The sequence below is a fragment of the Melanerpes formicivorus genome, unplaced genomic scaffold (assembly GCF_026170545.1).
Source record: "Melanerpes formicivorus ecotype bairdi unplaced genomic scaffold, bMelFor1.0.p_v2 SCAF_43, whole genome shotgun sequence".
Classification (NCBI taxonomy): domain Eukaryota; kingdom Metazoa; phylum Chordata; class Aves; order Piciformes; family Picidae; genus Melanerpes; species Melanerpes formicivorus.
In genome coordinates, this window is record NW_027142395.1 from 3435077 (window position 1) to 3448618 (window position 13542).

The following is a 13542-nucleotide window of genomic DNA, read 5'->3' on the forward strand; positions in this document are numbered from 1 at the left end:
TGTTTTCTCTATTTAATAACTTTCTGGCTTTTCTGTAGGCTTTATTTTTCAGTTCAAGCCCATGGAGAGACAGAAAGAGAGAAGCTGCTGCTAGTATATCAGACAAATGATCAAATAGTCAATGGACTCTTCCCTGTAAACAAAGAACTAGCAATGGAATTGACAGCTCTTTTAGCTCAGGTAATCCTTGTGCATTAGAGACTTACACAGCACTTTTACAAGTGAAAGACCTGAATAAAGAAACTGCTTCAGGATTGCTTGACAGTCAAGTGGTCACTATCACCTTTGACACATTATAGTGCAGGAAACAGACTGGACTGCAGTTTTTGTGTAAGGCTAACTCTGGACTTCAGTGGAAATGCCTCACCACCAATGCTGCTGTTTGCACCAGTACAGATCATAGTCAGGCCCTCTTTGTTTAGATACCATGTAATCATGTACCATTTCTTCATTCACTCTTCCTTACATGAGTTTTGCAATTAATACACCAACATAACAGCTGTTTAATGAAAGCCTAAGAGCCTTTACTAGACATGGTCTTGTTAAGATCTGTTTGATTTTTAAAAAAATTAAAGATTCAAGGGAAGGTTATTGAGAAAGTTGCTTGATGGTGTTAATAAATCTAAGCTACTTTATGTCAGCTGGAAATCTATCAATCTCAGAGCAGAACTAGTATTTTATTTGTGCATTTATACTTGTTCTTTTTTTCCATGGCAAATCTAGAATAAGAAAATTACTTCCATGACTTTGTATCAGTGAGAAATATACATTAATTGACAAACTGTTTTTCGTTTTTTACTTAAGGTTAAGACACAGGAAAAGAGAGCTCACAATACCCAGCTAGAAAATTACTTTGGAGTAACAAAGAATCTTCTTGTTCATGGTCTTTCCCTTAGGTAGAAATTGGAGATTTTGAAAGGCCTTTTTCAACTCCAACAGGGCAAGTCACTTCCCAGTCCAAGTTCAATCAAACATTAAAGCAAGTTTTGGAGAGATTCTACCCTAAGCGATACAGGCAAGGTTGTTCTGAGGAGCAGTTAAGGTGAGATGAGAGGTACTGTGTGATTCATGTTCCCTCAAAATCTAGGAGTGATATGAGCATGTTTTAAATTGTCATTAGGTACAGCTTACTCTTACGCCATATTTGTCTAACTCTCTGTTTGGAAAACAAATTTTCTTACTATACTGGAGAACCCATTTCTTCTGTGTATTTCTAATCTAAACAGAGGACCATCATTAAGCACTCACTCCAGCAAAAGCTGTACACATCACTGCATAGTGTTACAAAGTCTGGTGACTTTGAAATTCTTATTTTTTTTTGCTCAGCAAAGCTAAAGTCTGTGCACAGACTAAAGAACTACTGGAAGTAAAAGACCTGAGGATCTGACCTAAGTGATTGCTATTCAAATGTGCAATCTGTGTCAGCCAGTCATACTGCCAATATGTTAGCTTAGTGGACTTGCTGGTAAGGTATCATTTAATTCAAAATTAATAATGTGGAAGTAATTTCAGTCAATAAGAAAAAGAGCAGGGTGGTGTAACAAATTATCCAAAGTCAATGATACAGCAATTTTGAAGTCCAGTAAACATCATATAATTGCTTTCTTCATTCTCCACTCCAGGCTTTAGAATGTTTACAGCTATTATCATTATGCACAAAGGAAGATTATTATATACTCAGAAGTAATAGCAACACACACAGCAAACAAATAAATAGAAAGTCATATACTTAACTTTAAAGAACAAAGTATAAGAGGTCTTAGACTACACAAACTAATGGAAGTTAAGTCAAACATCTCTTGAAATGATCAAGTAGTCCCTAAACTTCCAATTACCAGACCTGGAAGTCTGTGGCAGGGAAAGAATCACTCTGTACCTACCCTCTTGTTTGTACTATTTTGATAAGGGTGAAGTTTGACTTCATAAATTTTCAGCAGGAGTAATGTGCAAGTGATAGTTCTCTTTTTACTACACATTCCACCTCCCTTTTCATGGGCTGCATCTAATAACCTTGTGGCTGCTGGGTAAGTCGTTCCTGTTGGTCATTGTGCTAGAAAGGTATTCTGGGATGGATTTTTCTGGGAGGTGGTCTGCTGGAGAGCAGCTTCATGGAGAAGGACCTAGGAGTTCTGGTGGACAGCAAGTTATTATCCATGGGACACCAATGTGCCCTTGTTGCCAAGACGGCCAGTGGTATCCTGGGGTGCATTAAGAAGTGTGTGTCCAGCAGATCAAGGGAGGTTCTCCTCCCCGACTACTCTGCCCTAGCGAGACCTCATCTGGAATACTGCATCCAGTTTTGGGCTCCCCAGTTCGGGAGGGACAAGGATCAACTTGAGAGAGTCAGAGGGCTATGGGGACGATTAAGGGACTGGAACACAGGCCTTAGGAGGTAAGGCTGAGAGTTGGGGCTTTTTAGTCTGGAGAAGAGAAGACAGAGGGGATTTAATAAATGTTTATAAATATATGAGGGCTGGGTGTCAAGAAAGAAGGGATAGCCTCTTTTCACTTGTGCCCTGTGACAGGACAAGGGGGAATGGATGTAAACTACAGCACAGGAAATTCCACCTCAACATGAAGAACAACTTTGTTACTGTAAGAGTCCTGGAGCACTGGAACAGTCTCCCTAGATTGGTTGTGAAGTCTCCTTCTTTGGAGACTTTCAAGATACATCTGGATGTGTTGCTGTGTCACCTGCACTAGTTTCTATGGTCCTGCTCTGGCAGGGGGTTTGGTCTCCCGAGGTCACTTGTAACCCCTAACATCCTGTGATCCTGCGATTAGCCATAAGATCTTTTTATTGAACCAACTAAACATGAGGCACAAAAGAAAGGAGCCAGTGCAAACACATCATGCATCAGAAGCACTCTTTTTGGTAGCAGTGCCCAGATAACACTAAGAGAGAGTAGTGCTAAGCCCTATCTTCCACATTTACTGCTAGACACAGGTAAAGATACGTGCCAAGCTGGATGGATTTTTGGAATGACAACTGGCATAGCTGTTGAGTACTGATAAAGGTAGATTGATTATCTGTAGAGACACATTAAAAGCTGTCTAGAATTTCTTTGTTTATGCTGGTACTGCTGCATCAGCATTTAATCACAATATTACTGAAATTAGAAGATACTTCATAATTTTCATGTGCATAAAAATATTAAGTGATGTTTTGGATTTATTCAATACTCTCTAAGTGATAGTTGTTGTATTAAACTATCATTTTAACAAATGGATTCTTTTTTGCTCATTAAACTTGCTATGGGTAAGCATTTAAATTCCTTTCAAAAACTAAATTACATATTTCCCTTCAACAGACAGCTTTGTCAGCGATTGTCTACAAGATGGATGGCTCTCCGGGGGCACAGTGCTGCAGACTGTGTGCGCATTTATCTCACTGTAGCCAGAAAATGGTCTTTCTTTGGTGCTAAATTGTTTGCAGCAAAAGTAAGAGACTTTACTGAGTTTGAGTGGTCAAGGTGTTTTGGATATAAATATAATTTACAAATAGAAACACTTTTTTGTTTAAAAAGAGCACATTATACACATGCTGATGTAATCTTTTGTCAAATTACCCACTTGTTTGAGCCACATACTGGTCAAATGTAGCAGCCAGAGTACTAAGTATACCACAATAGGATCTTTCACATGTACTTACTCTTTGGTTTACGTTATTAATCTGGGTGGTGTCTTTTAATTTTCTTGTTCAATAATTTGAGATAGCCTTTTTATTTCTTTTTTTTTTTTTTTAACCTCATAACCAGTAGAATATTGGAAAGGTATCATTAACCAGCCATGGAAGCTGAACGTTGCAGAAACACTGAATGTTGCTAAGGCCATTTAGAGCACTCTCTTCTGTGCTGGTCCCTCAATTTCTCTTAAACCACTAGTATCTTAATTCACTTGATTAAAGAAATATCTACATTAAACAGAACTGTCACCCCATCCCTTAGGTTTTATTAGGTAATCCCGGTATATAAATACAGGCTGGGGTCAGTGGCTGGAGAGCTGCCAAACAGAAAGGGACCTGGGGGTAATGATTGACAGTAGGACGAACAAGAGCCAGCAGTGTGACCAGGTGGCTAAGAAGGCCAATGGCATCCTGGCCTGCATCAACAATAGTGTGGCCAGCAGGAGCAGGGAAGTCATTCTGCCCTGTACTCAGCACTGGTCAGGCCACACCTTGAGTCTTGTGTCCAGTTCTGGGCCTCTCAATTTAAGAAGGACATTGAGATACTTGAAGGTGTCCAGAGAAGGGCAGTGAGGCTGGGGAGAGGCCTTGAGCACAAGCCCTACGAGGAGAGGCTGAGGGAGCTGGGGTTGTTTAGCTTGGAGAAGAGGAGGCTCAGGGGAGACCTTATTGCTCTCTACAACTACCTGAAGGGTGGTTGTAGCCAAGAGGGGGTTGGTCTCTTCTCCCAGGCAACCAGCACCAGAACAAGGGGACACAGTCTCAAGCTGCACCAGGGGAAGTTTAGGCTCAAGGTGAGGAGAAAGTTCTTCCCAGAAAGAGAGATTGGCCATTGGAATGGGCTGCCCAGGGAGGTGGTGGAGTTGCTATCCCTGGAGGTATTCAAGAGGGTTTTGGACGTGGCACTTGGTGCCATGGTCTAGTAGTCATGAGGTATTGGGTGACAGGTTGGACTTGATCCTTGAGGTCTTTTCCAACCTTTATGTTTCTATGATACATACATATAACATATAAAATTGTTTGTTAGCCCTCTGTTCTTTGCATATGTACACATGTGTGCATGAAACACTTTGAAACACTTGATTTTTATGATTTTATTTTAATAATGAGATAACATTTTATTGGGCTGAGTACCAGGGGAGGCTTCAAGAGTATTATGTGGAGCTGTGCTGAGCCCACAGTTCTGACACGGGCGTCCTACATGGCTTTGGGCAGCTACTTCAATTCCTTTACACCAGTTTCCTCCTGGTATAAATCTTGGTAAGGCCTTTGGCTGGAGAGAGTTCAGTAACAGCCAGGAGTTAATTATTTACGTATGGCCCCATTCTGAAGCAGTAATTAAAGAACATTTCTCTTTGTAGCCTCTGGCAACATCCTCAGCATCAGTTGAGAAGTCCTTCATATGGTTTGCCGTACATGAAGATGGCATAAGCATCCTAGATTACAGCTCTATGGTAAGTGAAATTTCTTTTTAATTTTGGTCAAAATAGATCTTAATACTGACTATATGGAGAGATTCACCACTACACTACATAAATGATGGCATTAGCTCTCCATGCTAAGTTATCTAGTCTTTCTCTTAAAATTTTATTCCTTTCAACACGCTTTCATGGTTGCACTAATAATAGGAATAAGTAATGAATTATTTGCACAGCAATTTTTTGTGTTTATCTGATAGAGTTTTTATATCTTTTAATGAAATGTTTATGTTTTAATCATTCAGATGTCAGGAGATCCACAGTTAGAGTTCTTACAATAACATTAATTTTCTTTTCTTGGAGACTGCATTTTCCATTATTATTATTCATAATCCATACACTCTGCAAAGAGCAGTTACTTTAAAAGATTGTTATTTTCATTGTATTATTTTTGTTTAATAGTAGGTAATATAATTCAGTGTTATTTAATTATGTCATTTCAGGCTCTGATCTTTCTTTGATTTGCAATAAAAGTTTTCACAGAAAGCGACTCATGGTAATCAGTGTAAAAAAGGCACTGTCTCAGAAGATCCTTACTTTAATTTACATCCTGCAAAGAAACAGATTGGCATGGTGCTGTTAGCGAGTGCTAATACTGAATATCAGAGAACTAAAGTCTCAGCTTCATAAATGTACTGATATGGGCCTTTTCATCATGTTTCTTAGCAGCAAAATAATAAAACAAAGGACACGAGGAAAGCAAACAGCAGCTCTGTTTGGAGCATAAGCAAAATGAGCTTGCCTCAGACAAGCTCTATAAAGACTACTCACAGAACTAGTTATGTCATTTCTGCAGAGCACTGCTGCTTTACAGAAGCGGCAGATCTCACTTGCCCTTCAAGAAATACTCAGTTAAGTCATTTACTGTACAAATACTGTCTTATGATTAATTTTAAATGTGAACATCTGCAGTAAATTAGTACGAGTTATAATGATAAATTAAATGCTTATCATAGGCACAAAGGCCACTAGTGTGATATTGAATGTTGAACAGTTAGAGCCAAAGCATGGAAAGCAGAGGAGCCTTGAGCATCAGAGACACAAAAAGAAGGAAATGTAATTTAATTTCTGTGAATGCAGGCTACATCACTGCACAAAAAGAAGTCCAGGAGATAAATTCCTTTAGATGTCTTATACTCTGCCATTTAATTTATTTAGACACCACTTTGATTACAAATGGAATTAGTAAGATTAACTTCTCTCAAATTCAGTCAAGACTTGTGTAAACTGTGTTACACATTTGAGTTGAAACATGCTTGTAATACCTTTGATCTAATTCATCTGCAATAGAAGCAGAGGTCAAACTTAGAAAAATTGTCATCTGCAATGGAAGTTCCTCACAGTGAATGTCTGAATGAAGCTATCCCAAAACTTACAATCAATTTCAGGATTCATTACTGGCTAAAAACAACACTCTGAAAAATACAAATGCAATTATATTTTTAAAAGAAACCTTTTTACTGTCATAACCTGTTTTCCTGCACTGTCCTGCTTATAGCTTTGTGGTTTGTTTGTTGGCTCTTCTTTTTTAAGCGATTAACAGTCACATACACATATAAGAGCCTGCTGACTTTTGGAGGCTATCAAGATGATTTTATGTTGGTTGTTAACAACGCTCAGAAAAGGGACAAATCAACTGAGAAGCACCTTTTTGCCATGACAAAACCAAAGGTTGGTATATTACCTGAAACAGTTTACCACCATCTGCTACTTTTCTACTTTTTCGAGTGGGTAATCCTTAACAGGTGTGAAAGATGAAACACTTCCTTTATTCCTAGTAGTCTCAAATTACTGACTTTTGACAGATGGCTTTAGAGAACAAAACAAGAAGTAATAGAAGAGCTAACAGTGACAATAGTGATGTGTTCCTTTTGTGTTGATGTCCCTGTCTATAACATTCCAAACTTTTCATAGGACAAAGAAGACTATTAAGAACAGGAATTCTATGCAGTACCTAAAAACTAGTCTGTTGGCTTGATCAGTACCAGAGATAATTTTTGAGAAGGTATATTTGTGTTCTACAGTAGAATTGCAGAACACAAGATCTGAAAGATCAGTCACTTCTTAAAAATCTGTGCATATGAGGCCCTCGCTACAAGAGAGACTTAGAGGTGCTGGAGCAGGTCCAGAGAAGGGACAACAAAGCAGCTGGTGGAGGGTCTGGAGAACAGGTCTTACGGTAAGTGGCTGAGGGAACAAGGATGCTGCAGCCTGGAGAAAAGAAGGCTGAGGGGAGACCATATCACTCTACCTGAAAAACGGTTGTAGCAAGGTAGGTGTTGGTCTCTTCTTCCTAGTAGAAAGTGGTAAGACAAGAGGAAATAACCTCCAGCTGCATGAGTTTAGATTGCATATTAGAAGAATCTTCTTCATTGCAAGAGCTCTCAAACACTGGAATAGGCTCACGAGGAAGGTGGTTGAATCCCCATCCCTCAAAGTGTTGAAAAGATGCATAAATGTGGTACTAAGGGACATAGTTTAGCACCAGACTTGGTAGAGTTATGTAACAGTTGGACTCAGTAATCTTAAAGATCTTTTCCAACTGAAGTGTTGCTATGTTTTTTAACATAGATTCTCTCCTTCACTGGTAAGACTGACTGTATTTATTTAAGAAGCAAAGATCTCAAAAGTCTTTTTTTGTTAGTCAGATTTATGAAACAGAATACAAAATTCCACAATAAAGTCAGATCCAAACATGACTCCATACAAGTAAGCATAGTAAAATAAAGGTATTCAAGTTGCCGTCAGTTTGTGGCCTTATAGACAAGGTTGTGTGGATTGCAAAGACAGTCATTGTTCCTTTTATCTATCCTGCTTCTGTACTTATCTGAGCCCTAGGTATTTTCTAGCAAAACTGAGGGAACACATCATGGAATTTTTTTTCTAAAAGTATCATCTTTTGGACTTCAAACTCTCTCAAAATGAAGGAATTAATCTGAATCATTTAAGGCTGTGGAAGACAGTATCTAGCATACTGATGGGAATAACATTATGTTCTTTGCAAGGAGCAATAGTAAAAAAGCTCTCTTAGGCATCTCCTCTCTCCCCATCATTAATGTGTTTGATAAAGTACTTCTCCAGTTGATGATTGTCACCTGCTAAAAAGTTAGCTATTTTTTTCAGCAGTCAAAACACATCATTGTATTTTTCAAAGAGTTTTGTATGTTCCTGTTACAGATTCTTGAGATCACTCTACTGATTGCCAGCTATATTAACAACTTTTATCAGCTGAAAGGAGCTGCTCATCACCTCTCTGCTCCAGCATTACTGACACCCCAGAGTGGACAGAAACTCAAGGAAATGGGAAGTCAGCTACTTCTTGCAAACAACAGACCAACTAAGTGTCCCACATTGTTATGAAAGGAGTGTGTATCATGATAATGCAGCTTTGTTGCAGTGTTTCTACACCGAATGAAAACTTCTTGATGTACAAGACATAGAGTATAAGCAAGTTCCCCAAAAAATAGAAAAGCAGGCAGGTTTATATTAGTTTCAATAGTATATAGCAGGAGTAGCCCTTTAATTAAAGCCCTGACCTGAACTGGAACGATGATGAGCAAATTTAAAGATTATACTTTACTGGCATTTGCTTGTGCCTAGAGCTCATAAATAACTGTGTCTGTGGATAGTGATGGGGAGAAGTGCTTTGGGAACAACTGTATGGATTTTAGTAGCTTTCCAGGTATTTACTCAGGGACCAAACTGTCTCCAACTCTTCACCTCTTATTTTTCAAAATATTACAAGTTGTATAACCTTCATTTTGAAAATTAATATTTGTTTTAAAAAAAAAAAAAGTCCAATACAAAATATTTGCAACTTCCAATATCTTCTTACTTGCAATACAAGTACTGTGGGACTAAAAACAAAGAACTGTCTGATTTATGTAATTGGTTTTCCTTTAAGAAAAACCAATATATTTAAAGAGTATTCTCATGAGACAGTCTAGCCTTTGTTGTACAGCTGTTTTACTTGGTAAATCTTCAGGCTCAGTCTGGTACATTTCTAAACAGTCCCTCTGTGCTCTAGCCTTTTGGAAAAATCTAAACTGAATGGGCACTGTATTTAGTATAGTTTTGTTAAACAAAATCCTATTCCTAATTTCTTCCTTAATCCATAATAATAAAATACAGATGCAAAAATGACTCACCAGTTGAAAACACAAGTATAACACAGGAAATGGTTGCTTGAACTGTTGTGAGCAAACCTGGAGACGAATGTGACATAAAAAAATCCATGTATAATGTGTATAATGTACATACATTGATTCAGAATATTTTGTTAAAGTTGTGCTTCTTGGTTTTCATTTGCTTATATACATTTTGTATTTTAATACTAATATAATGTTCTTGCACACTGAAGACATAATGCTGCATCTGCACTACTGGACCTAGGAGCACTGTCTAGCTGCCTTTTTGATCTACAAGCCTCAGTGCTATTTAGGATCAAACAGAGAGAAATTACACTCATTGTTTCTTCTGATCTTTGTATTTTCATTTCTGTGCAAATAAATCACTTCTGCAGGCTCTGAAATGGATCACCAGCATACTCCAATAGATAATTTAAGTCTAACAATAGAGAAGGTAATCAAACATCAATCACTGATCTATATACACTTCATAGTTTCCAATTCTGCTTGTGCTGATGATCATGGATCATGAATCCATTACTGATAGCCCTCATATTTTTTTTTAATTACTTAAAACTGAAGTAATTTCACAATGAAGAATTTTAGTATTTGAAAGTTGAAAATCTCCTTTGCTTTATGACATTTAAACATTTAGATGCAGATGTACTATTGAGAGAAAGTGATTTTGCAGCTGTTTTGTTATCTATGAAAGGTAGGGAGTATCCCCCTTGAAGAATTAAAATAGACTGAAAGGGAGATACACATTATAGAGGCTTTGATAAGCGATGGACTCCCATGAACAGCTCTTGGTCTCAGAGGCTCTGGGAGTCTGCCAGGAAAATGAGGCAGGGCTCTCTTTGGCACCCCATTTTCCAGTGCCCTCCATTCTGCACTGGAAGGCAGCCACGTCCCTGCTGTCCCTACAGCCCTGAACTATTACAAGCAAGTCTGCCTTTGTGCCTCTTGCCCTGTCTCATCTGCAGAGGCCTGTGTGCATACTGCTTGCTCTCTCTCTGTTCTCTTTTGGATCAAAATTGTCTTCATACTTCGAGCCTTGTCTCTATCATCCCCATGCTGGGAGGAGGCCTTGTTCTTACAGCTGCCGACTGCCTCCAGCTGATTGGGCCTTAAATTGTGAAGGAAAATCTACATCCTTTCAGACACCATAAAAAGGACTGATGAGGTATTACTTTGGCAAGGGCTGAACAGAGAGAGAGACAATTATGAGCTGGTTTGTTCAATATATTAAGTTCTGTTCATAGTGTAATGAGAGTTGCAGGTGAGGTTGGTGTATTGTTTTGAAAGTGGATCAAAGTAGCTTTTATTGTAATGAGAGCATGATGTGTTTTCCCCATCCTGACTGTGATTTGTTTTGATACAGTTGCACTTTCTTGCAGCTGAGCTATGACCCTGTAGAGCTTCATGCTACACTATCTACTCCATCCTATCATAAGCGGTGCTCTGGCCCTGCTGGCGCTCTGCTTCCATGTCTGCATAGTGAGTGGCCTTTTTGTTTTAAAGAAGGTAAAAAAGCAAAGTCTTATTGAGAGGGCAGCTGCAGATCTTCATTCTGTGCTACTGGTGTTGGTCCTTTCTGGTGTTTGTTCCCAGACACTGGACAGTGACAGCAGTGGAAAAAGCATTAACACTGCAGGTGAACACAAGCATTGAAAGTCGGCTTTCTCACTTAAACCCATTTAATTCACTTCACTGGGGATGTGGTTTTAGTGGCTGTTATCTCAGGAACAGCTGAGTTCAGAGGTGAGTGCTTCACTCCATTTGGCAGCCTGACATTGTGGTTTTCATAGGGTATAATGCAGTCATGTAATTTTTAGCTGCTGAAATCTGAAATATGAGGGAAGACAATGAGAACATTTTAAGGTCCAGTATTGTGATCCCTGTTGCACCTAGAATCAACTTAGTACCCTCTGGAATGCCATCTCTGTTGTTACTCTGGAAATCTGGGGAGCTGTCTGGCCTCAGGTGCTCACTCTGGCAATACTGTTTTGAACACATGTGTTAACAGCACTGTGGTTCTCCATGGAAATGATGATTCATTTCTGTATCACTCCTTTGCCAGCTCACCAGGAATGGTCAGAGGAGAGTAATGTCCATACTTTTCATGGGCAGTGCAGTTTTGATGGTAGCAGGTGAATTGATAAATGCATGTCTTGTTTCTCTTCTCATGCTCCTTCAGCATGAAGGGAGATTGTAGCCTGGTGGGGGTTGGTCTCTTCTCCCAGGCAACCAGCACCAGAACAAGAGGACACAGTCTCAAGCTGTGCCAGGGGAGGTTTAGGCTGGATGTTAGGAAGAAATCCTTCACAGAAAGTGATTTGCCATTGGAATGTGCTGCTCAGGGAGGTGGTAGAGTCACCATCACTGGAGGTGTTTAAGAGGAGACTGGATGAGGCATTTGATACCATGGTTTAGTTGATTAGATGTTGTTGGGTGATAGGTTGAACTCGATGATCTTGAAGGTCTTTTCCAACCTGATTAATTCTATTTTATTCTATTCTATTTCTATTTTTTATTATGAAAAGAACATGCTCTTAAAACATGGAAAGGCAAACTGTCAAGCTGGCGTGATAAATAAGTTTCCTCTGAAAGCTCTCAAAGTCCTGCCATAACTACTTAAGTCTGCAGGACTCAAGCAGTATTTTATGAATGGTACTATGGACCAGTGTTTTTGTCTTGAAAATTACTAACACATAACAAACATACTGTATTTAGATGCTTTCATGTTTTCAGTGCAGAAAGAGCATCCTGGTAACTTTCACCTTTTAATGGGAGTTGTGGCACTAGAGCCTTCTCTTTCAATGCCAGAGCCAGCAGCAGGAAGTTTATGTCCCAGTGGGTGGGTGATCTCCCATCATCAAGGAAAGCATACTGTAAGCTAGAAAAGACCCTGGCATCAACTGCTGCATCTTTTTGTGTAACACCTGTCATGAACTGGTGCAGATACCATGTGAAATCTAGTTAGGAAATAACATCCCTTTGCAATCTGCAGAGGAGTTAACTTCCAGAGATTTAAGCTGGGGGGGAGGGTGTTTGCAAATTCATACATGCAATTGGATCAGCTATACTCAGGTCATAGTCTAAAGCTGCTCAAATACGAGTAGAAACTTCAATGTACAGATACAGAAATCTTAATGTCATTGTGAAATTATGCTGTCAAGCTGAAATACTCCCAACTGGTTGTTCTTTCCCAATTGTGCAGTTCTAAGTGCATGTGTCAGATCAGGTTCTGTTACCTGATCATTACCAAAATGCTCGGGGGGGGGGGGGGAGTGGAGCATTTCACTAATGAACTTGTTCATGTAGTTTGTAAAACCTATGTTTTTAAAATTTGGAGACATGATCCACAATGCAAACAGCTGATGTGCAGGCTTTGAGTCTTTAAACAGTTTTCATTAACACAGCCTTACAGACAGCTGTTTATAAAGCAGTATATAATTACAAAGGAGAGTATGAACCTGTTTTGGGTAGGTATCTCTATTTAAATTTGGGTTATATTTAAAATAAAGACATATTTCCCTATTAAAGGTGGTTTATAGTTATTTGGTGTTGGAGTTCCTTGTCAGACTAACACAATTTTTATAAGTTTGTTTTTTTTCTCCTGAAACAAAAAAAACAAGCCTTTCCTATATGAAGTCATCACTTAAAGCTTTAGGTAGAGCTTTAATAGTCCATACAGCTAGGTGCAATCCATTAGTCTGAGTTAATTTTAACTAAAGTGGCTAGTAACTCAAATTAGGAAGAATAAAGGCATTTTTTACAGTTTCTTAGCTGAGTAAGGTGAAACTTAAAATGGAGAAAATTCCAATTTCCAGGTTGGCCTTCCGTACAAGTTACTTATTGTACACCCTTACTCTCTGCTTCCCAACTCAGATTTGTACTGCAGCCCCTTAACAGATTTGCCATCTACTAGTGAGTAAATCACTTTAAAAATACCTTGTTTTTTAATCATACACTCTTCCTGTTGCAGTTACACCCAGACCATATATTACTATGTATTAGTTTTGCTCACTTCAACAGAGCAGGAGTAGCATTGCCCAGGGATTTTACCACCTTTAACTGCTGATTATATAGCTCAACACTAGTTTCATATACCAAGATAGCAAAAATTATCATATGAAAGCTTCTGGGACTGAAACTGAGTGATTATATGCAAGTTAACCTTGGAAAAAACTTATTTGAAGAACAAGTATTAATTAGGGTGTGTAGGTGGCTACATAAGCCTTGTTCAGGG

At 38.8% G+C, this 13542-nt stretch overlaps 1 protein-coding gene across 8 annotated transcripts in view; it reads left to right on the forward strand.

Moving 5' to 3' along the window:
- PLEKHH2 (pleckstrin homology, MyTH4 and FERM domain containing H2) overlaps nt 1–12835 on the forward strand; it is a 66602-nt gene extending 53767 nt beyond the window's left edge. For 4 of the 8 annotated variants that reach the window (XM_068158839.1, XM_068158838.1, XM_068158840.1 and 1 more), the window contains 6 exons: nt 39–180; nt 897–1042; nt 3312–3441; nt 5047–5139; nt 6697–6834; nt 8341–12835. In XM_068158839.1, coding sequence (XP_068014940.1) covers nt 39–180; nt 897–1042; nt 3312–3441; nt 5047–5139; nt 6697–6834; nt 8341–8523 — 832 coding nt within the window. In that variant the 3' untranslated portion in view covers nt 8524–12835. The other 4 variants (XM_068158841.1, XM_068158843.1, XM_068158842.1 and 1 more) reach the window with 4 other exon arrangements.
- Nucleotides 12836–13542: the final 707 nt, after the last annotated feature.